General features: G+C 42.7%; 1 protein-coding gene across 1 annotated transcript in view; it reads right to left on the bottom strand.

Moving 5' to 3' along the window:
- LOC147722464 (uncharacterized) overlaps positions 1 to 27,884 on the bottom strand; it is a 240,545-nt gene that overhangs the window by 35,577 nt on the left and 177,084 nt on the right. The window contains exons 18-23 of the mRNA XM_086966847.1: positions 24,991 to 25,044; positions 24,854 to 24,907; positions 23,376 to 23,429; positions 10,820 to 10,891; positions 2,527 to 2,562; positions 154 to 198 (exon numbers count right to left, since the gene is read on the bottom strand). Coding sequence (XP_086822973.1) covers positions 154 to 198; positions 2,527 to 2,562; positions 10,820 to 10,891; positions 23,376 to 23,429; positions 24,854 to 24,907; positions 24,991 to 25,044 — 315 coding nt within the window. The remainder of the gene's footprint in view (positions 1 to 153; positions 199 to 2,526; positions 2,563 to 10,819; positions 10,892 to 23,375; positions 23,430 to 24,853; positions 24,908 to 24,990; positions 25,045 to 27,884) is intronic.

Here is a 27,884-nt window from a genome sequence, read left to right as displayed (position 1 = left end):
GGTTATTCCTCAAACCGTGAAAATATGTTTTCAAGATTTTCTCTAAACAGATTTTTTTTCGACCTTCATCATCTCCGGGACTAACACCATTCTTCTCTGGAAGACCTTATTCTGATTATGTAAATTCTCAAACATTTTGTTCTAGGTACCTACCTCAGCTCCAGTTTTTCCTACCGGTCCTCTCTTTCCCTTATCGCCCTGAGGAAAAAAAAATATTTTGTTAGTTCCGATAAGAATTCATTTACCTGTTCCTGTTCATACAAAGACAAAAAAAGCGTATTTATGAGGCCATTATGCAAATACACACCAGGCAATGCAGCCGTTCCCAATCGTTAGTAACAAGCCATGTCCTCATTATTTGAGCATTTTGACCTCTTGGAAAGGTAAACACACAAAGACATAAATAATGATGCATTAAATAAACATGTGTATATTGTGGACGTGTTGCTGAATTAATTTGGGCATTGCACCCTTGGCTGGCATGTAGCAACCAGAAAGCGTTATCTAAAAAGCAATATACTTCACTAGGATACACACCAATACATGTTGTTATACTGTAAGTAAAAGCCTACGTTACGTACAACACTGGTCCCAACCACCATTTATTTGTCCACCTGCTGCCAGGAAATAGAAACCACCCAATGCTTGAGGGTGATAGCTGAAGGATTCAAACAGCGGGAGCCACCGCATGGCTTCACTGGCTACGAGGTAGCAGGTGATCATATGTACAGAATCCCCCACAATTTCACAATTGCGGTGCTCAATACCAGAGTGTGAATGTGTGAGAAGGCGTGTGTTTCTGTTTGAAGGTAAGGGACTAAGAGCGAGAGATAATGAGAGAGAGAGAGTGTGGGTGTGAGTGAGTGTGTGTGAGAATGGGGAAGGCTGGGATAAAGTGTCAGGGAATATCTAGTGGCAGTTGAAAAGGCATGAGGAGGAATCAAGACTACGCAGCCTGGGTATTCAGCAATCCTGACATTCCATAGCACCAGTCATGGGCTGACAAGCTAAATGATTAGCCCCAGCACTTTTATTTTTTTATTTTTTTACTTTACCCAAATAAAGCGCTGTGGGGCAACTTACAGAGGTGTATCAAATACAACTGTAAAGTCACACAGGATAACTTTTGTACTATATTGTACACTCTGCACAGTTGGGTGGAGACCTCTGCAATCGGGGTTAGCGCTCCCTTTGGGAAAACATAGGGAAATTTAGAAAAAAAATATATATATTTTTATGTTAATTGAACATGTAAGTTAATGTTACATACTTATTTTAAATGTAGAACAAATTTTAAAAATGCTACAGCGCTGCCCGTTGTATCTACCCACCACAAAAGAGTATGCCCATTCATATTCACAAACTGTACTTCTATGGTTTCTACAACCAAAGAAAAACAAAACTGTAGTAAATTCATACAGTAGTAAATGCACTCCATCTTGGACCAGGAGCTAATCAGGCACCAGACATGGTCAACTATTGGTACTGCAATGCCTTCCCATAGAAAATGATAGAGGTAGACATTTAAAATAAAAAGCGCATAGGAAAAAACATTAAAATAAAAGAAATTATGATGAGGTTTTAAAAATACATATACATGTACTTTAATGTTAAAATATAAATAAAAAAAATGTATTTTATACATTTTTATATTTGAATACATTTATTTGAAAATAAATAACTATTTAAAAATAATAATTTTAATTAATTGTGTATGCAGCTTTAATCGAACTATTAATACATAATAAATGCAAATAAACTTTTCACTTTTAATGGATTATTTAATCTTTAAAAAATAATTTGTATTAAGTTTAATATACTTAAATTATTTAATTAGAAATTTAGTTAGCAGCACTGTAGCGTTTTTGAGAATTTGTTCTACATTTAAAATAAGTATGTAACATTAACTTACATGAACAATTAACATAAAAATACATATATATTTTTTTACATTTCCATTTTTTTTACCAAAGGTAGAGCTTTACCCCAATTGCAGAGGTCTCTGCCCAACTGTGCAGAGTGTACAATATAGTACCAAAGTTATCCTGTGTGACTTTACAGTTGTATTTGATATATATTTGCATGAGCTTCAACTGTCAACTGGCAGCAGAACAGTCCCCTTGATGAGGTGTGAAAACTGCTCTCAGAGCACATGGGCCTTGGGCGTGGGGAGGTATCTATTCCTCTGACAAGACGACCATCTGGGCTTTGTCCAGGTACTTGTTTAACTTCAAAGACCCCCACCCTGTCACAGGAAAATGATACCCAACACCTGAGTAGGGGCCTTCTTTGATCTCCCAGTCCAGCATGCACCAATCCCAGTGGAAGAGAAGCTACCTTCAGAACTGGTTTAGAGTGACCACAGAGTATTTTGACACCTCCTTTGCTTGCCATGCCCTGGTGAAATTAATTCCACCAGATTTCACAATGATTTGATGCTCTAAAAAGTTGTTTTTCTCTGGAGCAAATCTACAAATAGAAATTAATACTCTCTTGCTGGCCTAGACAGAAGGGAGAGTGATTTACCTCAGGCCCATCATCTCCGGTGTCACCTTGTGAACCCTGCACAAAAGAAATAAACAGTTGAAAAGACGTAAATGTGATAAAAAATCAACGTAATCAGGCACGTTCTAATATATATAATAAAGGTTCTGGTCATGGCAAACAAATGAAATAATAAATATAAAAATATACAAAAACTGAATAGTTTATTTTTGGCGTCCCCCTTTTGTTTATCGTTCTTAGAATGCTGGGGCACAAAGGATGCTGTGTTCGGTAAATCATATTCCAACACTGGAAAGTTGAGAGCTCCAATAAAGACAATGGAGTGGCTCATGACAAGTAATGGTGGCTCCAACCTTCTGTTCCAACATTGCAAAATGTGTGTTTCAGTTTCTCCATTTTTAGTTCAGAACATTCTACAATCTGTGGGTGGAATGCTCTGATAGCCTCATAGCCCTTCTGTGTTGCACTTTACCAGTTGTTAAAGGACTGCTCTCTTGTTATAGACCCTTGCCTTCAGCTCGGGCCTGTAAATCAGCTTCAGAGAATTCAATACCTGGTATAGCCCTATTCAGGAAGATATAATGCTATAATAAAATACAATGCAGAATAGGGCTATTGCATTTGCTATTCATCTCATATCACTGGTTACTTCATTTACAGAAAGACTGGACTACTCTAGTAACCAAGAAGATGCTTAGGGTCCACTTAAAAATAAAATTTCAAACAGTTGCCTTGCTAAGCAGTGTAAGATAAGCTCCCGCATTACTTATAGGTTAGATGGCCAGGCACAATGAAAGAAGTGATACCACTAACATCATCCTCTCACTGACCACTGACATTATGACGACGTTGAAAGTTTTTATATGTGCTCCAATCGCGTTCCCTTGATCTGACCACTATTAATTCTGCATTTTAAAATGTTTTGAAAAGGCCTTGAAATGTGACATCAACCAAGGGCTGAATACTTTCTATTTCCATATCCTCGCTTGATTTACTGGTGCTATAACCTGGATTCCTTTGTTTATATATTTCAATGACACTTACATCCCACTGCAGGTAGGGAAGTCTGGCTGCACAAATTGTCAACTTTCCAATTTGGCTGCATATGTAGATTTACAGATAAAATAAAACAGGCTAAAATCAAATTGAAAGAAAATTGATAGGACAATGATGACATTTCTTTAAATCAAGTCTGATACTACAATTTTGCTATGTCTAAGCACTTTAAATAATAGGTCACTATTTCCTGATTTATTTATAGTCAATTCACCACACCACAATCAGAAGACTGGAAGGCTTAGTTGGCTTTAACAGGAGTCTATTTGTGAACTCTAGGTCACAGCACAGCAGCAGTAAGCATTTAAACTCACCAAACTTTCATGCAGCTACTATTGCACTGAATCGAAACACTTTTATTGTCCTTTCTCTTTCGGAGATGTGGTCAGGTGGATACATTGCTGACCACTGAACAAGGACAATCTGTGAATGATTCCAGACAAATCACTTTATCTCCTTTTCCCAGGAATTTTAAATTTGCTGAGTGAACGATACATGCATTATCTTGTTTAAGATAATGCAAAACATTTAAATGTATCTTGGTACAGGAATGCCTCAAACATGGTGAATATGTGCATTCCCTTCACTGAGTCCCTGACTGCATATGTATCTGGTAACATGACTTATTTTGCAATTAGTATAATTCTAAACTAAGCATGAGAAGAGAGGACTATGTCTGTACCCGACTATGCAAAATCCTGGACCAGTCCTGTGACCTGAAGAGGTGTACCAAGCATACGATCATAGCAGACAGAGGATGGCTGTTCCCATCCTGGGCATAGGACATAAAGCAATGGAGGCATCATACCATGTTTTTCGAATTGATAGTCTGACAAGACCTTTTATCTGTGTCACTGAGATTGCCCTCTTGTGTAAAATGATGCTGTTATGTGAAAGAGCAGAACTTTGTGTTGACACACTGTGTGTATGTTGAATGCTTGTGTTTGTAGTGTACATGTAACACATATGCTGTAGTAGGACTCTGTGTATGTGTGAGCCTGAGTACTGAAACCAGTGAAATCGATTTTGAATGCCCCTGGTTTGTCATAACACCAAATGAAGAATGACAACAGAGTCCCCATATAGTGCATGTGTATTGCCGATATTTCTGTTGTTTCATGGTGGTGTTCCAGATACTGAAGCGAGGAGGATGGAGACAGGTCTGACTGTACACATGTCATTAACAGGAGGCTGCTGATTGTTTTTTCCTGATTGGGCCATTTGTTTGATGGTAGTGGTGGAGGTGGGACTGGAGTTTCTGTTGTGCTAATTGAGGGAGTTTATAGTGTAGGCCTGCCCTTTTGTCTATATCTGATTACCATTTCAGAGAGGCTGATAATACCCAGGTGCAGAAACCTCGATCTTCATTGTGCCTGTGTTGTGGTTGCTCTAGTTTGGAGACAGTCTAGTGCTACCCACTTGGAAAAATGCTCTCCATCTCCTTATGCAATCTCTCTCTTCTCATCCATTCACTATCTCTCTCCCTCCTTCTCTCCTCTATTCTCCCTCTCTGATCACTTTCCCTCCACCTTCCTCCTACCCCCCTCTCTTTTCTCTCTGGAAACCTCCCTGTGCCTGCTACAAATACAGGCACGGCCCATGCCGGGCGTTATACTGGGGCGGTGACATCAGGCAGGGAAGGGTCAGGGTGGGGGGTTGTAAAATGCTGGATCTGGACCATAAGAGGTAAGTACCGATAAAAATAAATTAAACGAATTTCATTGCCCACGCTGCATCACATTTAGCGATGCAGCGTGGGCAACGAAATTCGTTTTATTTATTTTTATCAGTACTTACCTCTAATGGTCCAGATCCCGCATTTTAAAAACCCCCACCCTGACCCTCCCCTGCCTGACGTCACCGCCCCAGTATAACGCCCGGCACAGGCCGTGCCTCTACAAATAACCTCGGGAGGTTTGGGAAATGACAGAGGCACCAAGAGCGGCCCTGGGCATCAAAACTGGCCTCCAAGGGCTACAGTCAACCAGGGAAATGTCTGGTGAAATAAAAGGCCTGTCCGACCATGGTGCTGCCTTCTGTGAGAAGACTATGTCTGGAGAACAACCTGATAAGGGCCCCTGAAAGGAAAATCGCTTCTGACCAATTCTAGACAGTGGATCCATATCTCCGGTCTAAAAAATGTGTATGAAAGTGGGACCCAAACCACCCCACTTTGTTCCAGGTCTGAGTCCTTCATTTCAAAGGAAGCGAGTGATCTGCAGAATAATTAAAGAACTGCAGCATGACCAGGCTAGTGTGTGCCTGACAGTCTCTCAGATGTGAGGGGATAAGACCTTAAGGTTGCAAGGTCTGTCTATTGCTTCAAAGCACATCTCCCTGATTCAGGCTGAGGGTGGAAGGAAGTGTTCCTGGCCCTGCAGGAGAAGAGAATGTCCAGGAGTAGAAGATTGACATTGGGACTGATGGACACCCAGAGAATGAGGATATCTAAGAGCAAATCCAGGAGCGACCCATGCTGCAGAGAGTCCCCTGGTATCTCAGAACGGTTCCAGTTGCAAGCTGCTACAGACCTTTGCCAATGTGATGGGCTAGTTGAGGCATCAGCCTGATCTGGGTTATAACTGCCATGGTGACTGTGTTGGACTGATCAGTGCTGTGTCATTCTGGATTGGAGCCCCAAGTTTCCCAGACTTCTGCGTTCCTCCTCACTCGTCTGCGCACACACACCCCGCATCCGTAACAGCTGTAGCAGGGGCCGCTCCTTCTCCTACAGGATCTATGACGTTACAACGCGTTATTTTACAATGCAGACCGTTACATCGCAATTTTTACAACGCAGGATCCATTACATCGCATGCCTTTACAACGCATGTCATTACATAGCATATACTATTACAACGCATGCCATTACAACGTAAGTATAGGTAAGTATATCTTTTTTAAAAAAATGTAATTAAGTTAATTTAATTAATTTAATTTAATTAATTTAATTTAAATAAATTTTAAAATAGTAATTAATTTAATTTAATAAATGTAATTGTATATATTTAATTTAAATAATTTACAAATTGTAATTAATTTAATTTAATTAATATAATTTAATTAATTTAATTTAATTTATTTAATATAATTAATTTAATTTATTTAAAGTCGTTTTTTTAAAAAAAATGAACCCTAAAAATACCCCTGTACCCCAAAACCCAAACCCAGCCCTGAACCCTAAAAATACCCCTGTACCCCAAAACCCAAACCCAGCCCTAAAACCTAAAAATACCCCTGTACCCCAAAACCCAAACACTGCCCTAAAACCTAAAAATAACCCTGTACCCCAAAACCCAAACCCAGCCCTAAAACCTAAAAATACCCCTGTACCCCAAAACCCAAACCCAGCCCTAAAACCTAAAAATACCCCTGTAACCTAAAAATACCCCTGTACCCCAAAGCCCAAACCCAGCCCTAAAACCTAAAAATACCCCTGTACCCCAAAACCCAAACCCAGCCCTAAAACCTAAAAATACCCCTGTACCCCAAAACCCAAACCCAGCCCTAAAACCTAAAAATACCCCTGTACCCCAAAACCCAAACCCAGCCCTGAAACCTAAAAATACCCCTGTACCCCAAAACCCAAACCCAGCCCTAAAACCTAAAAATACCCCTGTACCCCAAAACCCAAACCCAGCCCTAAAACCTAAAAATACCCCTGTACCCCAAAACCCAAACCCAGCCCTGAAACCTAAAAATACCCCTGTACCCCAAAACCCAAACCCAGCCCTGAAACCTAAAAATACCCAAACACCCCAAAACATATACCTCAGTACCCCAAAACATATACTCCTATACTCATACTTATTTTTAAAATTACTTAAATTAATAAATTTATTTTATAATATAAAAAAACATAAATAAATATATTTATTTATAATTAATAATAATTAAATAAAAAAATAATATTAAATAAAATAAAATAAAAATTATATACTTACCTATACTTACGTTGTAATGACATGCGTTGTAATAGCATCTGCTATGTAATGTCATGCGTTGTAAAGGCATGCGATGTAATGGAACCAGCGCTGTAAAAGTTGCGTTGTAATAGACTCCCGTTGTAAAAGTTGCGATGTAACGGTGCAATACCCTCCTACATCACCACCAAGACCTGGAACAGCTAGCCCCTCCACTTCTGAACACCACCCTCCCTGGTGGACTCAAGCCCTGCCTTTTCAACTGAAACATGGTACCCTCAGCACCCAGATACCCCTAAGGGTGACAGTGCTGCGCTATACAAATACTGACTGATTTGAGTTCAGTGATGCCTTAGTCAGCCCAACTTGGGCTGCAACTGCCACAATTACATCACCAGGGCAATTGGGGCTCTATCTACAGTGATGACAGTATCAGCGATGCAACTACCATGCTGGCTCTGTCTGCCCCATCGGCTGCAATGTCCATGGTACCTGAGTTAGTCATGCCAGAGCCTGTGCCGGCTTAGGAGCGAATAGCCTACTCAGGTCTAATTCCATTACTTTGGCCTGATGGGTAACTGCAGCTGGGCCCACATCCGCATACAAGCACTAAGCTACCATTGAACTGAGTCTGGGCCGCTGCACAGAGAGATGGGGTATGCCGAGCCTCTACAGCAGTCCCTCAGACTTTCTCCAATCACAGTGGGCCTCCACCTAGGACAGGACAGTGAGGCCACTGGTTCTTCACTGGATGAGCATGAGAGGCCAATATACCACTAGGGGTAAGAACTATAGAAACACTGCATGCACATTTGATTTGAGGATCAGCAGAAAATTGCACCTGCAAACGTATGCCCGATCACCCGGGTGGGATTAGTACAATGGGAACCAGTGGGTGAAGTGGCATGCGGGAGAATAATAAACAGGATCACTGCCTTGTATATTAATTTTAACTGAGTAATGATTAGTTCTTCTGTGAGATGAAAATGTACATTCTTTTTTAAGAAGACAAGCCCTGGGCTGGGCATTGAAATTATTGTGTCTGTTGGATCTTTACCTCCCTAAGACGCCTGTGACTGCTCACACTCTCTACCCTTGGAATTGAGTGTGCACTTGGCCCAGTTTCCAGAGCCATTGTAGGATGGGCCCCAAGACATCAGTCACAAATGACTTCAACCAACATGGTTGGGGTCCACTAGCCCATGACTGCCTTGGGGTCCGACAATGTAGTAAGAAGCAACTCTTCAATTATGCTGGTTGGTACTGTCACGAAGATATGGTCCCAGCCTCACTTCTAGTCCTCTCTAACAGCAGGTAAAAGCACCTCACAAGTATACTCTACAATGTACAGCACTTTAGGCTTCAGAAGCTCCTGGGCTAACAAAGGTGCTCTCATTAAGCTGTTTCTTTGGGCGGTGTTCCTGTTTCTTGACAAGAAATTGTTCCTGCTCCAGTTGTTTAAGAATTTGGAAGTGAAATTGTATTCATAAGTGGGCATGTGGCCTCTGGTTAAAGTTATATCCCTAACTGGTTACCTCAAGCTTTGATCTTTGGGCTGGGGCTGTACGTCAGAATATAGTATGCAAAAATATCTTCTGACATAAATACCTTGTTTTAAATATCATTGGCACATAATTGTTCAATTGTGTGCAGCTTTTATACATTTAACTCCTTTGGGGTAATACTTGTTTAAACAATATTCACAACACTATCTTATGTCAGATGATGTTCTGATGATATTCTTGTACCATACCTCCTTGAGGGCAGGACCCTACACTGATGCCCCTTCATATTTTTTTCCTTTGCTTCATATCTTGCGTTTCTGAAGTCTGGATCATAAAATTGCAATTGTTCTAAAGTTTTGCTACACATCCGGTTCTCAGTCTTGATGACACAATATGCATCTCCATTGCTCTACTCACCTTGCAGTGTCTATCCGCTCAAAAGCCAGAAAATCATACAATTCTTGGGTGGGTGTATAAATGTATTTGCTCTAGAGATATGGTTTATCTGTCAATTCTCTCTCTAAAATCCTCACCATGCTCTTTGATTTGACTTAAAATCTTAACTTTTTCATCAAGAAAATGGGTACTCCTGGGCGGTTGAGCTTGTTCTGACTAAGTAGTTCATTGACTGAAGTCTCTTCCTGAAAACATCAGAATTTTTGAAAAACATCCTTTGGTCAAGAAGAAACGGACAACTTACCTATGCCTACATTTTGAGGCTGTTTCTATCAGTTGTACTTTTCCAGGTCCAAGAAGTCCTCTGGTCATATGTTGCACTTGACAAATGCAGTTCCCGCCCATTACCATGTATGATTGTTAGTAACTTTAACCATTTAGTATCGCTATGTAAACTAAGGAAGCTCAAAGTGTACTAAGGATGGCACCGATTGGGTAACGCCTGTCCCAAAGAAAGCAGCAATATAGCATAACCCAAGCTTCTGTTTCAAGTTGGGAAGAATAGGCACCTTTCTGTTCTCTTGCTCCCTTCCAGCTGAGATTGTAATAAGAACAGAGGCTCCATGGCAGTGGTCTTCAAACTTTAAACTTCTTAATGCTGCGCCCCCGTAAAAAAACTTAAATCCTCAGCCCCACTCAATTTTTCCATTAACACTCTGTCAAATTTCCAATGTTTAAATATGTCTAAACATATTTAAACATTGCAGTTAAGCTCTGTTACCTATTTATACACATACTCACAGTCAGAATATAAATGTCAAAAGTTGTTAGTGATGGCCCATTAAAAGGTGGCTTACTGCGCTCATGTTTTTAACACTTAAACTAAGCATGTTGCTTCACTTGGCTAGAGACTGGCACCCCCCTGAGATCACTTTTGGCCCTCCCAGGGGTGCCCGCCTCCCAGTTTGAAGACTTCTGCTCAATGAAGTCCTTCATTTGTAACACTGAATGTAGCAGTGAGTGATGTTTTAATTACACTGGATTAGCCAAGTAAATTGGGTGCGGGAGGCAACTACGTATGTCAAGAACAAGTAGAAAATTCCGGGACTCCCACAAGACCAGTATGTTTTCACTTCAAATAGGTAAGTAGTACCCTCCGCAGAGCAGGAAAGTTCCTGCTGCACCATGGGCGACTTTTTAAGATCCAATGTTAGAAAAGTAAAGGGCAGGTAGACTTTGTGCAAGATTTGTGCCAACATTTGACTCTTTTTCATGTTATACCAATGTAATTAACTTTATGTACTTCTTCTGTACGTATTGCCTGTTCTATTTTTATACAACGATTGCAGAAAGAAGGCCCAGAATGCAAATGAACGTAAGTTGATATGACAGATCTGGTTCAGGGCATAAGTACATAGGCCATTCAACACTCACCTTAGGGCCCCTGAGTCCTTCAGGCCCAGGTTTTCCAGGTACACCAGGGTCACCGCTATCACCTTTTGGACCCTGATTTAAAGCAAAATATTGTAGCATTAGTGGCTCAGTTTAAACATTAGGTTTGGCATAAGAATCTATGAAACATCAATGATACTATTGTTGTACTGAATTTCCATATTTAAAAACAACTGGCATAAATGCAAAAAATGCAACATTTACAAGATTTGAAGAAAGTTTATGCCATATATACATTGAGCAAATGTTCAAACTTTCTGCATACTGCAACATATTTAATAATTCAATAGACCTTTAGGCAAAATAGGTCCCAGGCAGCTGCAATCAGATGTGCCAATACCAGCCCAATAAGAGAGTCAAATATTGAAAATATAGATAGGAAGAAAAATCACCTTTGAGCCCACAAAATAATTTGAGATGACTGATGTGAAGAATGTGCAGTGATCCCCAAAGAAAATAAAAGGTAATCATATTGGAAATGACTATGGACCGACACAGACCAGATGGCAACAACAGAAGCAGACTAGGGAGCCATCAAGACCTGCAGCCGTGGTGTTGTACCCTGCAGCAGATAATGATATCGAAGGCTCCCAGACACAGACTAGTCCTTTAAATTTTTCATAAAGATCCACAGAACTGGTTCCATTTTAGTTTAGTATTTAGCAAAGTTAAGAAGTGCATTGATATTCACAGGACCATCTGTAAACCACAGCTTCCAAAAGCAAGATCCCCATTAGGCTGCAGTCCTTAATAATCATTAGAAAACACAAACACTGGGAGCTCCATTGAAGACAGTTAATTGGCTTAGGGCAAAGAATGGCTGCTAAAGGCTATCTTCTCCTGTAGTATGGGCTGAGGCCTGCTTTGCATGCATGTTATGTTAGCATGGCTTTTTAGAAGTTTAAACGCCATTTTACCTTTTGCTGCTTTTGCACACAACACTGTATATAACTGTTTTTGTAAGCTAGGCTTTGCAAAGGTCTATACATGAGAAAATGTTTGTTTTTGACATCTCTAGACTTACATCGTGCCCCTAGTCTGTACAGCGAGTGCTGAAGCCTTCAAGGTTATCATAACAGAATAGATGTTGTTCGACATGATCGAGTAACGCGGTTAGACACAACAATTTGGTGCCCTTATTATCACACACTTGCCATGATTTCAGACACTTGGAAGATATCCGTTTCCAGGGATGCAGAGCGCTTATGCTGATCCAGATGTAGTTTACTCTTACTGAGCGGAAAGGTAATGGGGTCCCCCACACAAGCCTAAGAGACCTTGTTTAGTTTATAATACATAGTTCCTATATAAGGAGGGTGTTAAAACTAGGCGCTACAAGACCTGGTTTTCACTATCATTGTAATATGATTTCTTCTTTTGTATTTTATGGAATTGGAACAATGCTGACCATATTATTTGTAATCATATGTCTGCTTATGTTGGTTAAGGTACTGCACCTGAGATCACGTCGTTAAAATAAATATTTTAATCTTACTGGGTCTCTCCTTTATTCCTGTTGTGGACTGGTATGAGAGTATAACAAAAGAGTGTTTTCACTTCCCACCATTCCTGAGATGTTCCTAAGTTGCATGTTCTAGGTTGTCTAATCATTGGTTACTTTGCTATTGGACGAAGAGCTAATGTGACACTGATGCTAGCTGTTTGGGGGTTTTCTAGGAACTGAGGTGAGTTTCTGGTACACCACAATTCACTGATGTCCTGGGTCTCTGTAAACAGTTCTGTGTATGAGCAGGATCCTTGCAACATGGCGCAGCCAATGTAGTGGTCTTATTGTGAGACTCTTGAGTAGTGCTTGTATGAGTCCATGACCTCCTCACTGTTGTTTCCGGTTGACAGTGGTGACGGATAAAACCTACCTATGGTTGTATAGGTCTTTTCAAGCTTGATAATATAAATCGGTTTTCTATTGAAGTACTACCCAGTTGTGCTACATTTGATTGCATTGTACTTTAACCTTTCTTTGTCATTATGGCCGTCGATATCCCGCAACATAGTAGGATGGCGGTCCGTAACCATGTGCAAGGCTTTACAGTCGCCTTGGATGGCATGGCAGTTGTATTTGTTGTGGAGGCGGACGCAGCACACCCGTTTGAGCTTTTCTACTCATGGGTTACGATTCCTGCGGTTGATGCTAACACTAATGTGTTTAATACTTTCACTCCCACAGTCCAGCCTGCGCAGTACACTCCTTATAGGACACAGGAGGTTCCGATTTCTGCTTGCCAGCACCGCGTTTGGTTTGATGGCGCCCTTCCCCACTTTTTAACACCAATTAGATTAGGTCCTTTGTCCATTCCAGGCGCTTCTTGGCCTGTTTTGGCTGGATTTACCCCGCACCCACGTGCAGGTGAATGTCCTTTACATTAACTAAGGCCCCTCTATACCTCTGCAGTGACAGTTATTAGGGATTTAGTTAATTATATTTCCCGGAACTTGCCATGTGGGGGTCCTGGCGTTGCAGCTCATACAGTTGGGCCGAACGGGTTGAAGCTTAGTTTGGTACCTGCGTCAGCCCTCGTTACCAGGTAACGAGGGCTGGCGCAGGTACCAAACGGGTGCTTGATGCTGAGGGCGGTGTGCCAATTGCATCACCACCCTCCTCCCGAGGTCTATGGTGTGATAGCTTCACACCTGTCAAGTGCATTTTAATTTTTGTGTGGTCTCCAAATCTGCGAGTACCTACCATCTTTTGCACTTCTTTTTGACAGTATTTTAATTTTCACTTTCACGTCCCTTGGTAGGGTGGTCCTTAGCGTGTCCATACCGCCGGGGTTTAAACGCTATAGGTCCTGACGAATCCCAGGTTAATTAACACCGACATTGGCAGAAACATGTTGACCAGCACGTAAATTTAGAGGAAACAGGCCAGCCAATTTATCTGGCTTAGTTTTCCCACACATATTTTAATATGTCTTATTGATCAGGTAATAAAGAGATTTTTTGATACAACTAAGGCATTTTTAACCTCACCACCTACACTTATTCTAGTCACTCACACAACCACTTAGTCACTCACGTCTTCACATTACCCGCTCCGCAGTAATTCTGTCGTTGAAGCACACTGGGGTGGCATTCGACCACTCCCAGTGGGGCCCGATGATGAAGCATGTCACCGACCAGGTCGGTGAGTAAGGGCTTTCCATAAACACTAAGCAGGTGTTTTGACTTTCGTGTCTTTGTGCTCTGATACTCGTCTTTCCCGACGAGCTTGAACACTCTTTTGTTGGTATTACTGATGATCAGTGGGGAATAAGAGTGTTCCCTTCTCCCTACCTCTCTCCTTGTTGATACATGCCTGAACATTCAGCCATCTTACAATCTTTGCAGGCTGATCTGCTAGAATGTAGATTCTTGTCGACTCGTGATAACCACACCAACCTGATAATAAGAATCGTGCTTGGGGCAGTGGGTTTCACGTACCTCACTTTTAATGAAGGAAACATAGTCCCTATCGCTTACAAGTCACACTTGTACACTTCGGCTGAGTTGCGGTTTTCCACTGTGGAAAAAGTTTTGACTGCAGTGCAGATGGCGATTCTTAAGGAACGTGCACTGTTGCAGGGAAAACCCATTTTGGTTGTTACTCAATATCCTGCCATGGAGGCAGTGACAAAAGCCAGTGTACCGAATTCCAAAGCTTTGCACCCTTGGTGGATACAATGGGCTGCGTCCTTGACATCCCCGGATGTCACGTTCATTTTTGATTCCTCTCTGCAGACACAGGAGTTCTTGCAGTATGAATTTGTTCATCCTGCTCCTCTGACTATGCGCCCACTTGAGGATTTCCAAGCGGCTATGGGTTCAAAGCAAGCATATTCTTCGGCCTGCGCAACTGTGGTTGGTACTATGGTGGATGGTGAATTCTAGTCCGATGTCGTGCAGACACAGACATTAGGGGACTGTACAGCCAAGTTGGCAGAACTTCGTGCTCTGATGCTTGCATTGGAGTACGCCGATCCCAGTGTGACTACTACTATCGTAAGTGACTCTTACTACTGTGTTCAATCATACAGTGACAATCGCCCCTTTTGGGCTGAAAATGATTATCGTGACTCCAAAGATCGCATAATAAAACATAAAATGATCTGGGTTCAAGTGACTGAACTTAAAGAACGGCTGCCACTCGTGTTTGTAATTCATACTCTGGGTCACCAGCGTGTCGGAGTTCACGCTGTTGGCAACTGTCTCGGGATGAAGCCGCAAAGACAGCAGTTGCGACATATGAAGTATGTTGGACAGGCCTCGTGAAGGGCTTGCTCCCTCCCCGCATGACAGAGCCTGGACACCGGGTCTCCCGGGGTCCCCAGAAGAACAACCCCGACGACCCACAGAAGCAACCCGCAACCCGTCCCCTACGGGATGCCTGCTCCCGGACATCTCTGTATCACTGGCCCGGGCCACCACCAGCACCATTGCCCGGCCCAGCCGCCATCTTGGGCACTGCACCACGAGGCCGCGTGGCCTCAGCTCGACCCCAAGCCAGGCCCCGACATCCCGGCACCACCATCCACCCAGGAGGTGAATGGACCACTTGGCAGGTCAATGGGAGAGAGGAGTGTCGATGGCTCTCCCCCCCAGGTGCCGATCGCCCCCAGCCTCCCCGGGCGCTGGCTCCACCCCCCTGCTGGGTGTCTGGACTCTCTCATCCCGGACCTCCCCACCTCCAAGAGCGAGGGTCCGGACATCAAAGGAGGCCAGACCTATAACTGGGGCAGCTCCAGAGCAGGAAGGCAGTTGTATCCTGGAGTCGAGAGACACCTTGAAGAACTCATCCTTGACGGACTGCTGGCGCTGCCGCAGCCCTGCCTTGTGAACCATTGTCCTGCCTGCCGGCGCTGCCGCGGCCTTCTGCAACCTTCCTCCTCGTCCAAGGGACCTGCTGGCGCTGCCGCGGCCCTCTGCAACCTACGTCGTCCAAGGGACCTGCTGGCGCTGCCGCGGCCCTCTGCAACCTACATCGTTCAAGGGACCTGCTGGCGCTGCCGTGGCCCTCTACCAACTACATCATCGTAGGGACCTGCTGGCGCTGCCGCGGCCCGACCCTCCAGAACTCCGAGCTCGAGGATTGTGAGCTATCCATCATTTGACTTCAATACCAGATCGGTATCAAGACTGTCCCGCTACCCCCTGTCCCTTCCAGAGACTAGAATTGAGAGGACCCTTGTGTCCCGATCTCACTGTACCGTGATACCTTGCTTCAAGAACTGCATATAAAGAGCGTTAACCTCATCCTTGTGTGGTGTCCATCTGTGGGGGGGAAGTTACTTGTCTGTACGATCGCTGGAGACGGCCCTCCCCGGAGGCCTCTCCCCTTGTCCTCGGCCGACCCTCCAGGTCCCCGTCTAACACAGTAGCAGCAGTTACACGTTCTAATAGTAAGATTGATGATGACATCTTGGCAGCTATTGTCGCAACAGAGAAGGGAGGTAATTACCCTAGAGGTTTCCCTTCTAAATACTCTTATCATTTAAGTCCTGATAAAGTTCCTTATGTGAGAATTAAAGACGTTGGTAACCACAGACAGACTTTGATTACAGCAGCCCACGCTGGGATGGCCTCATTGCATGTCGGCGTGTTAGCTACTGTATCTCTACTCCAGCAACGATATTGGTGGCGGGGTTTGTACAAATAGACGTATGATTTTGTCCTTCAATGTGGCATTTGTCAGCAAATTAAACCTTCTACTGCTGCACGCCCACCCCAAACTCAGTTGTACATATCTAATAAACCACTTGTGTGTGTTCATTTAGATTACTGCGGTCCTTTCTCATCTGATACTGCGTAAAAGTACATCTTAGTAGCAATTGACTCTTGCATGCGTTTTGTGTGGTTATGGCCGCAAAGGAGTGCTGATTCCAGATCTGTCGTAATGGATCTGCGTGTCTTTGTGGGAATTTTTGCATGTGGTGCCTTCCATTCTGACCAGGGTCCAGCATTTGCCTCTAAGGCATACAAGAATGCCATGAGTTCTTTTGGGGTCCAAGTCAAATTTTCGTCTCCAGACAGGCTTAATGGTAATTCAGTTGTGGAGCGGATGAACCGTGACTTAAAGCAATCCTTGCCAGCTAAGGTTTTAGGTTACTGGCCGAGACTGGTTTACCCACCTCAATAGCGTTCACCGCGCACTTAATAATCTCCTTAGAAGGTCTCTGGGTGGGCGGACCCCATACGAAATGCTCTTTGGCATCAAAATGTACGTTCCAGACCTTGAGGGTTTAGACATGGTGGCGGGATCCGCATCCTTTGAAGTAGATGAACATTCTGCTGTTTTACAGAACTACAAAAGACCAGAGACAGTCTTACAAAGGAACATTTGCCCTGCACATCTGATGCTGCGTTGCAGATTCCGGTAGTCGGCTGGCTACCCCAAGTTGGAGAACTGGTCCGAGAAAAGATCGAGAACAAAAAGGAATTCGGCCCTTCCAATTGAGCTCCAGTTCCTGTGCTTGGAGTGAAGGGTACAAGAACAATTGTTTACCTCCTCTTCCTGGTCGAAAGGGGAACAGGTACATTTCCGTTGACAATGTCAAACTACACAGGGTGGCCGATTCTTCTTAGTATGACACCTGCGGTCTCGTGTCCAGCAATGGTGCAACACTCTGTTCTGGCCGAGAATCCTGCCATCGGGCCTGATTTTGCAATTGAGATGAATACAGTTCCGAATCCTTTATTGAATACACCTGCTGGTGATCCTCTTAATGATACTGAATATACTTACCCCACTAACTTGTGTATGCCTGATTTGGAGACCCGTGTGGCTAATCAATCACGTTTTTCATGTGACACTGGCTCGACACATCAAAGTTCCCTTCAAAAGTTTTTTTGCTTCCTGGTTTAAAAAAATAATTTTGATTCCCCCTTGGACTTACATTTGGCTGGTGCTTTTTTCAATTTTTGTATTCATGTCCATCGGATTTGTGGTGTATTTTTTCCGTTTTGTGTATGGACACTACGTTCAAGAAAGAACTTCAATTAGACTAATTGATGGAACTTTTGCCCCCCACTCCTCTTCGCACAGCATCAAGAAGGACCAGACATTTGTGAATATAACTGCTTGGCCCGTTTTAGTTGGGATTGTATGGGATGCTGTAAAGTTCCAGATTAATGGGCCCACAGAGGTTATTAATGTTCCCAATGTACTCCGTGTTTCTATGGGGGATGAGGTTCAACAAAATATTTGCTCTGATGATTGGAACGTCCAGGCCGTATAGGCTTTATATTCTTATTTGAAATATTATGCTGCTTTTGATGCTGAAGATTTGTATCTAGATTCTGCTAACTATTGTGATGTATTCTGTTACCAGCATTTCGGAAATCACTTTCTGCATAAAGCTAACACGTTTAGAAATGTGGTTAACTACACACAGTGGGAACATTGTCCCGCACCTGTCGAAAGCAGCTCAAAAACTCTTTTAAAAAAAGTTTTCTTACTTTACTGATTTTGATCACGCAAACCCTGGTGCATTTTCTTTTAATATGACTGAAAAGTCCTCTTCCAAAGTTAGACTTACCCACACAAAATTACTGTATTCTAAGTCCTTTATTAACCATATGTTGTTTCTGAATGCTGCTATTTCTCAAACCACCTGCTTTGGATTGGCTGCTTCTAAAAAATTAAATGCTCCTTTTCCTGATTTGGGTGAATGCCCCGAATGGAACAATTACACCAGAACTTCCCTTAGTGATTTACAGGCCCTTTTGAGAAATTCCTCTTTTAATGTTTCCAGCATGAATCCCGACGGCTTGTTGCTAAAGCAAAAAAGTACAGATTCCTGCCAACACCGTTTTCTGGGTCTGACCACTGGCTATACAGAGGTTAGAGTAGATCCCCGGTTCGAGAGTCAACCTTCAGTCACCACCTATTCTGTCTGCAAGTTGTGTTAGAGTTGGCTCAAACACTCTACCTTAGCGTCAGTTAAATCACATTTGGCTAAACTGACTGACATTATTGATCTCAATGATTTTGTGAAAGGTCCTGCAGCAGGCAGATCAAAAAGATGGATATATGCTGCATACAACAAGGTTTGGAAACTTTCCCAAATCGAAGCTACTTCTCGGCTCCGAGCTATTGATCTGGCTAATTTAGAAAGTGCTTGCCATTGTAGATAATAGCATTAACACCCTTTCTTCCCGTATTTACATATTAGATAATATTGTTTTGTCTGTTGTTGATATTGTGCAAGAAGATGTTTCAGTTCTGTGCCATGGACAAAATCAGTTGCGTTCTGTTATGCAGTTTGCATGGACTCTTCAAACGTTAAAATCTGGGAGGGTACCTTGGGATTACATGAACACGTCCTCATTATTTTTGCCTTTTAATTTGACTGTTAAGCAACAATTCATGTCAATGAAAGATGCCTCGTTTTCACTGCTACATATTGCGAAACTGGAGCCGTTACCATTTTCAGTGGCCGGGTCCAATTCGGCAGTTTGGCTCATCCATGGGTTAATAACTTTACCTTTCCCCCTTTCAAATTCAAATCCTGTATGAAACATTTTGCCATAGGTAGATTTGAACCTTTAGGTGGTGCTTATCTTCATGAAGTTTAGAATCTCCCATTTACTGATAGGTGCTTGAGAGAAGGAAAGGACGTTTATTTAAAAGGTGAAGACTGCACATCCACACCAGATTATTCCTTAGTCTGTAGACATTTGCAATTGCCCGGCTCTTATAATGTACAGGCACCGAATCTTGCGTGAGTCTTGAAAGACACCCCAGAAACAGATTTTTCACGTTACTTGCAAACTGTAGTTATTCGTTATTAAATAATGAAGATTGCTGTGGTATGCTTGCTGGAATTCCTTATATTTTTACGGTTTCCTAATGTGTAGTTTGCTGTAAAAATGGCCTGTTTCCTCCTCCACATGGGAGGATCGATGTTTCCATCTGGCCTGCTATTCCGACCTTGAAAGCAGAGTTCAACAAGATGAGTCGAATAAGAGCTCTTTTGTCCCAGAAGGAAGTCGCCCTTACATCTGCGCGTGAAACATTCATCCTTCACGGTGCAAACACTCGTACTGAGGTACATGCCTTATTAAATACAGATCTGCCCCTGCATGTTGGTGCTTTGATTCACACAATTTTTAATGCCTCGTCAACCACGAACCTGGCACACTTTTTTAAAATAGTAAGTTCTGGCCTTGTGACCTCATTCCAAGCTATATTTGGTTTGATCCCTGCATTTTTTCATTCGATTTTTTCGAGTGTCTTTGGCGGTTACCCGTTAATTCTTGCTTTGGGAGCGGGCGTACTGCTGTTAATTTGTTTACTACAAAATGGATGCACATCCTGTGCCCCACAACGGTCTTCCCGGGCTGCTCCAGCTGCGTAACCGAATGCTTGAATACTATGGATCTCTACCTCTGGCGACTCTGAGTGTAGCTTATGGCTTATCCTTCCGGCTTTCCTTCTTTACTTGCGTGCAGCCTGTTTTCCATTGCATGGATTGTGGATTTGAATTGGCCCTGGATTTGTGTCTCTGCATCACGATGTCTCCTGACCTGAATTTTAGTCTACTAATGAGTCCCTTAGTTGCTCAAGAAATAGATTGTTCTGGTTTCGGGATTATGGCCTGCGCAGTGGCTCATGGGGTCCTGGGCAATTGGAACATATGGACTGCGGCCAATGACTTTTTGGCACGCAGTTATCTTGAAGTAAGTCTGAGTTGTCCTCTGATGTTGCTAGAGGCTCCAGCTATTGAAGAACATGTATGTTCATTTCCATTATTGAGTTAGATGGCTGAAATGTTCTCAGACGATAATAATGACTAGCTATTAGAGGCAGTTGCGACATCAGTGCCTATACGTTGTTGGATTGAAGTCATAATTTTTTTCATATTCATAGACATGTACTGGTATCCTGAACAATTTTTTAATTGGTTTAAAAATGTTTGTTTTTTTAGCGTCATATTCACAACATGGCCACCCGTGGATGTTTTTCACTGACTTGGTTGCTTTTTAATTTGAATTTTTACTCCCTATTATCAAGTTTGGCAAAAACTTCTGAACTTGGTTCTGTCTCATTCGAACTTGAACTCTGCGTTCTATGACTTCCACCCCCTTTATTGTGCGTTCTCCGATCAAGGGAGGGTGTAGTATGGGCTGAGGCCTGCTTTGCGTGCATGTTATGTTAGCATGGCTTTTTAGAAGTTTAAACACCATTTTACCTTTTGCTGCTTTTGCACACAACACTGCATATAACTGTTTTGTAAGTTAGGCTTTGCAAAGGCTTATACATGAGAAAAGGTTTGTTTTCAACATCTCTAGACTTACATCGTGCCCCTAGTCTGTATAGCGGATGCTGAAGCCTTCAAAGGCTATCATAACAGAATAGATGTTGTTGGACATGATCGAGCAACGCGGTTAGACCCAACAGCTTGGCAGCTGTGAGCCCACTAAGATTCTGGCGCCCTTATTATCGCACACTTGCCATGATTTCAGACACTTGGAAGATTTCAGTTTCCAGGGATGCAGAGAGCTTATGCAGATCCAGATGTAATTTACTATTACTGAGCGGAAAGGTAATGGGGTCCCCCACACAAGCCTACGAGACCTTCTTTAGTTTATAATACATAGTTCTTATATAGGGCGGGTATTCCAACTAGGCGCTATAAGACCTGTTTTTCACTATCATTGTAATATGATTTCTCCTTTTGTATTTTATGGAATTGTAACAATGCTGACCATATTATTTTTAATCATATGTCTGCTTATGTTGGCTAAGGTACTGCACCTGAGATCACGTCATTAAAATAAATATTTTAACCTTACCGTGTGTCTCCTTTACTCCTGTTGTGGACTGGTATGAGAGTATAACAAAAGAGGTTTCTCACTTCCCACCATTCCTGAGATGGTCCTAAATCGCATGTTCTAGGTTGTCTAATCATCGGTTACTTTGCTATAGGACGAAGAGCTAATGTGACACTGATGCTAGCTGGTTGGGGTTTTTCTAGGTACTGAGGTGAGTTTCTGGGACACCACAATTTACTGATGTCCTGGGTCTCTGTGCACAGTTCTGTATATGAGCAGGATCCTTGCAACACTCCAAGACTAAAATGTTTGACTTTATTTTTCTTCTTTTTTAATGTAGAACATTCTATACCCTTCTAGGATTGTGATGGTTAGTAGTTGTGTTTGTTCTGTCCATTTTTTCTTTTAATACAAATGAAACACAGCAAGTAGGCAAGACCAGGCTAACGCCAACTGTTACCTTTACAGGTGTATAAGACACTTATACTGCTCTTTCTAACTTTGGGTCTTATTTTCAGAAAGGTTGTTCTGCTGGAGTGTTTAGTGAAAACCCCAATTATACCTCAAGAGATGTAGATGCATCCCATACAAACATTTCACAATACTAATCACCCGCATTTCAGTAAAATGGTGTAGTCCTGTCAGATTTACTTTCCAAATATAGGGCCTGATTAAAATCTTGGCAGATGGGATACTCCGTCACAAATGTGAGGGATATCCCGCCCGCCGTATTATAAGTGCCATAGCATACAGTGGAAGTGTAATACGGCGGACGGATGTTTGTGACTGAATATCCTCTCCGCCAAGATCGTAATCCGGCACTAAGATTTTAAGCTATCCAAATCCTAAGGAAGCTTCATGGTGAAACTGTAAATAGCTTGGGGTTTCTCCCTTTAAAGAAGGACTTTAATAGAAAGAAATAACCTGTAGAGTAACTATTCACTTTGTGACAAAAGAACACGGGCGTTGATCAGGTTCTTGCTTTAGGAACCTTCCATCCCTAACGCAGCCAGGGTGCGTACAAAAGTGTAAATACTGGGTCTCCTCTACCTCTCCTGCTCTGTGTCTAAGCAGGATTCTGTTCTGCCAGCTCCTCACAGAACCCAGGAGGTTCATCAGAGCATTCGTAAATTAGTGCATTTTCCGTCAAAGACATTTATCAATTTCGTCTTTTGCTAAAATGTGAAATAATCAATCTCTGAAAAGTTAAAAATGAACAAATATTTAAAGTTTATTCGAAAAATTGGTCATTTAAAGTACAAAGATGCGTAGGTAGTGAAAGTAAACTTGGTACCTTTTAAAATGTTGTGAATTCAGGTTTTTTTAATTTAGCATTCCTCATGTGAAAGAATGTTCAAAGGTGCAATCTTGCCTTGTGCCCTAATACACCAAGACATCTTTGGCTTTTGAAACAAAAAAATCAAGATCAAGCCACATAATCACACAACTACTAAACCTTAAATTACTTTGATTGTCATCCTGGTGCTCGGACCTTAGGCCTGCAACAGGCACATTCAAAGTAAATGTACATTTAATTTGACACAGAGCACGCGGGACCAGCAATCCTTCATAAGTCCTCACACTTCAACAAAAGTCCAAAACCTATAGTTCCAAAAAGTGAAAAACATGGGAATTTTTAAGCAGACAGATGGAGATTTCCACATGCACTCATTTCATCGAATTGTTCCATAACATATCTAAAGATCCACATAGCTTACATTCATCATTTAAGAAGGGAAGTAGGGTCACAGCTGTTTCTGGAACTTACCATGGGCCCTTGTCTTCCTTGTGGGCCCCTCGGACCTGGATCGCCTTTATCACCCTGCAAAAAAAGACCACCAAATTAGTCCTTTCGGAATCCATCAGAATCTAGGTGAACATACTGTCAGTGTCATGAATGAACAAGAACCAAGCATTAATAAGATGGTGTTCTCCAATAGCATTGAGAGTGAGCTATAGACAGCATACCCAATTTAATTTAAAGCTGCATCTCCATTTGTGTCTCTTCCCACATCTACCACTACTGAAAGCTAAAATTCCACATTTTGTTTTCAATAGGCAGAGACAAAGGTTTGGGGTGTAGTGTGCAGACATGAGCCTACTGCATGGTTTGCAACCATGAAACTCTTCATATTTGATCTTAACTCTACTTAACAAGGTGCATTTATCAGGAAGTAAAGAATGTGAAAGTGTGTAGTAACCCTATCACTGTACACTTCCTGTATTTGCCCATTCTGCATTAAAAGTGCATGTGTTTTCCAGTAATATTGCAGCATTAATGTGATATCACTTTATAACAGCACATAACAACCATGAGCCTTATGTCGAGTTTGGTGGAGCGAGATAGCTGCCAAAAGATGAGGGAAGTCCCATTGGGCCTTGTTAGATATCCTTGGACACCAAAGACTTAGAACAGCCGACGATTATACAACACTTTTTGGCAGATAGCTCACATCCTCAAAACTCTAAATAAGGCCACTTTTGTTTTACTGCCACTAACCAATGGCTGGTGGTAATTATGAGGAAACGTGTACAAAAATGCATGTGAGGCAATATTGCACATTATTTCTCCTAACAATTTGATGAAGTTTGCAGCACATTCCCCTCAAAAAAGAACAATTAGTCCACTCCTTTCTGGTGACTGGTCCCAGACTTATTGGGGAACTCATTGCACCCCTTTACCTAACTTGTGACTGTGGAAAATGTACCTCTCTTGTGTTTTATTTTACAGTTTTATGTTCCATCTGCAAAGGAATACACCCGCAGATCCTGATGCTAAGAAGCTGGATGTGTCATATGAACTCTTAACTGACACCTTTTGCAAACCCACGAGAAATGTCACTGCTTAAGAGGCTCGCCAAATCAAGTACTCTGTGCCCTAAACTTGCATATTGGGTGAACACATTTATGTATGGGCCAGTTGTTTGTGGATGCAGAAGTAACCACAGTATTTCATTCTCTACCACCTAAAATATGTGACAATGGAATGAAATGAACAAAATTGGATTATTGTTACCATTATTATTAATAATAAGACTAGTAATATAATTAAGTTTCATAATATTTAGCTGCTGATGTCATATTGGGTACAACATGGCAATATACCCTTCAAGGAAGCGGTTAGCATTAGCCTGTTAACCCCAAGTCTCAAAGACCTTCTATGCCGCGGCTCTATACAACCACATTACATTTAAAGGAAAGCCACAGTTCATGTTGCAGTCCAGGCTCTGGGGAGTGTTCAATCACCTTTTCTCCGAATATTCCAATATTTCCTTCCCTTCCAGTCACTCCTACAGGACCCTAGAATTAAAAATACACAGGTAAGGACACACGTTGAAGTTTCACTGATCTAGAAATGCTCTTCCTTGTGCTTCAGAACTTACGTTCTTTCCAGGTTTCCCATCATACCCTGGGATTCCGGCAGATCCAACATTACCCTGAAAAGAAGTAATACAAGAGTCATCAGAACATTAGGTTGACACCAAAGAGTTTTTTACAGGTGCAGACTTTCTGGGGGACGACCCCCAGCCATGTATTCTAACGGTGTCTTACGTCGGCTGTAACAATACGTCTATCAGGTAAACGATGAACTGGTCTATCTTGGTCACTGATGTATGACAAAGTGCTCAAACCGTCCTCACTAAATGTATGGGAATAATCTGTACTGAGTCAATGAACATCCAGATGTACAATGCTACATCACTGTCTGTTTTCTCTCTAACGTTTGTGTCAGAGTCAGCGGCATACCGAGGGACATCTCACAGCATTTCACTTTAGCCCCCTTAAAAATTCCTAATACCTTCAAAGAATGTAGTGAGTTTTATGAATAGGCCTGCAAAAAAGGGTCATGTTGTCCTTAGCTCATGAAAGGAACCTGTAGAGGTCCACAAATGCGCCAAATACCGAAGCAGTTGAAGAAATCAATATTTTACTGCATGTCAGTGAACTACCTCATTCAAAGAGAGAATGTCAAAATGTGAAACCAGAACCAATCAAAACCGCCTTCCCCGCTTTTCCAAATTGTTTGATCCTAAGCAAATATTTAATTTGACAGGCTTTCCTTTTTCATTGTCATCACATGGGACCGCACGTTTAAATACTTCCGCTCAGGATGTGCGCTGTACAAACACCATTTATATTTGATGTAATAGACTGTAATGTTGCTCCATTTATAATAAGAATCCAGGCTACTTAAGGGTTTTCTTGACTTCTGACTTGCCTTCTAGATCACTAATGGCATTGTCCTAGGGGGAAGGGGAGTTGGGGTGGGTGGCGAGTCGGCGATAGTGAGCCGCAAACGTTTGCTAAAACTATCACTTGTAATAAATATCTGCCTACACAAGATATAATCTAATGTACTAAGGTGAAATGTTAAAGAAACACATGTTTTTGAATTTTGAAGAGTTCGTACCCTATTTTTAAATTGTTAGTTGCATGATATGCATGCCACACTTTTTCATGGCTTGAATCTAGCACACACTCTTAGAGACCCAAGGTTCTGCTCTGTCTCAGCACGACTTATTAATTTGCCTGTGCAACTTTCTCTATTTGTGACTTGGGCTCAGTTAATGGGGCTACGAGTCACTTTATAAAATGCAGTGGTGGCTCCTCCGCTAAGGCGGAGGAGCATCGCCGCACTGCTTTGCAGCAGTGAAATAAAGGATAAATAAAATGATAATAACTCAAGGATGTTATCATTTTACTTTGTCCTGGACGAAAGAACTGTGAAAGATTAAACCCAGATCTGTTGACTGGGTGTGAGTCTTTGATTGGTTCAGATGCTCCGTCCATCACCACCCCCTTTGGTACCGCTTTGTTCGCCATAAGTTGGCAGGGTATGCACAGACATGAGTCCCTTGCTCACTTTGCCACTGGATTCAAGCAAGCCGGACTGAAGACGGTTGAAATGCCAGAAACCGGTCCTCGGAAGCTTGTTTCCGGTCCAGGGAAGGCATGGCTTGGCAGTTCGGGCTGGACTGTTCCCATGAGGCACAGGGTCATACTGATTTGCATATGGCCATGTCTGAACTGGGGTGGCAGAGTGGGCTAAAGAACGGTGATGGATCAAACCCAGATCTGTTGACTGGGTGTGAGTGTTTGATTGGATCAGATGCTCCGTCCATCACCACCCCCTCTTGTACCGCTTTGTTCGCCATAAGTTGGCAGGGTATGCTCAGACGTGAGTCCCTTGCTCACTTTGCCACTGAATTCAAACAAGCCTGGCTGAAGACGGCTGTAATGGCAGAAACCAGTCCCAGGAAGCTTGAATCCGGTCCAGGGAAGGCATGGCTTGGCAGTTCGGGCTGGACTGTTCCCATGAAGCACAGGGTCAGACTGATTTGCACATGGCCATGTCTGAACTAGGGTGACAGAGTGGGCTAAAGAACGGTGATGGATTAAACCCAGATCTGTTGACTGGGTGTGAGTGTTTGATTGGTTCAGATGCTCCGTCCATCACCACCCCCTTTTGTACCGCTTTGTGCACCATAAGGTTGGCATGGTATGCTCAGACGTGAGTCCCTTGCTCACTTTGCCACTGGATTCAAGCAAGCCTGGCTGAAGACGGCTGAAATGCCAGAAACCGGTCCTAGGAAGCTTGTTTCCGGTCCAGGGAAGGCATGGCTTGGCAGTTCAGGCTGGACTGTTCCTATGAGGCACATGGTCAGACTGATTTGCATATGGCCATGTCTGAACTGGGGTAGCAGAGTGGGCTAAAGAACGGTGATGGATTAAACCCAGATCTGTTGACTGGGTGTGAGTTTATATTGGTTCAGATGCTCCGTCCATCACCACCCCCTTTTGTACCGTTTTGTTCGCCATAAGTTGGCAGGGTATGCTCAGACGTAAGTCCCTTGCTCACTTTGCCATTGGATTCAAGCAAGCCTGGCTGAAGACGGCTGAAATGGAGTGGTGTGGCTCACTGGTTAGAGGCGGCAGACCCGGAAGCAGAGAGCGGCCCGAGACCAGGGTTCAATTCCCGACGCGGCAGGGTCGTGGACCAGGGTCAACGGACTCGATAATTCTCGCCTCAGTGCCTACTCTAACCAGGGATCACACTCAGCAACTCTGGGCATTAAGCTTGCCTCATCTTCACAACGGCCCCCCACAGACGCCGTGGATGCCTGTTTTCACCTTGGAGATACCCAGAAGGGACCATCTCACAGGGAAAGCCAGGACGGGTTCCCCGGCAGTCTTCAGCGCCAGGACACCCCGAGATGGGGTAACAGTGCGCTTTACAAGTACCATAATTACATTACATTACAAATGCCAGAAACCG

The sequence above is a fragment of the Lissotriton vulgaris genome, chromosome 4_1 (assembly GCF_964263255.1).
Source record: "Lissotriton vulgaris chromosome 4_1, aLisVul1.2, whole genome shotgun sequence".
NCBI classification, from domain to species: domain Eukaryota; kingdom Metazoa; phylum Chordata; class Amphibia; order Caudata; family Salamandridae; genus Lissotriton; species Lissotriton vulgaris.
The sequence above is the reverse complement of the archived record's forward strand: the minus strand, read 5'-3'. Positions and strand labels throughout refer to the sequence as shown.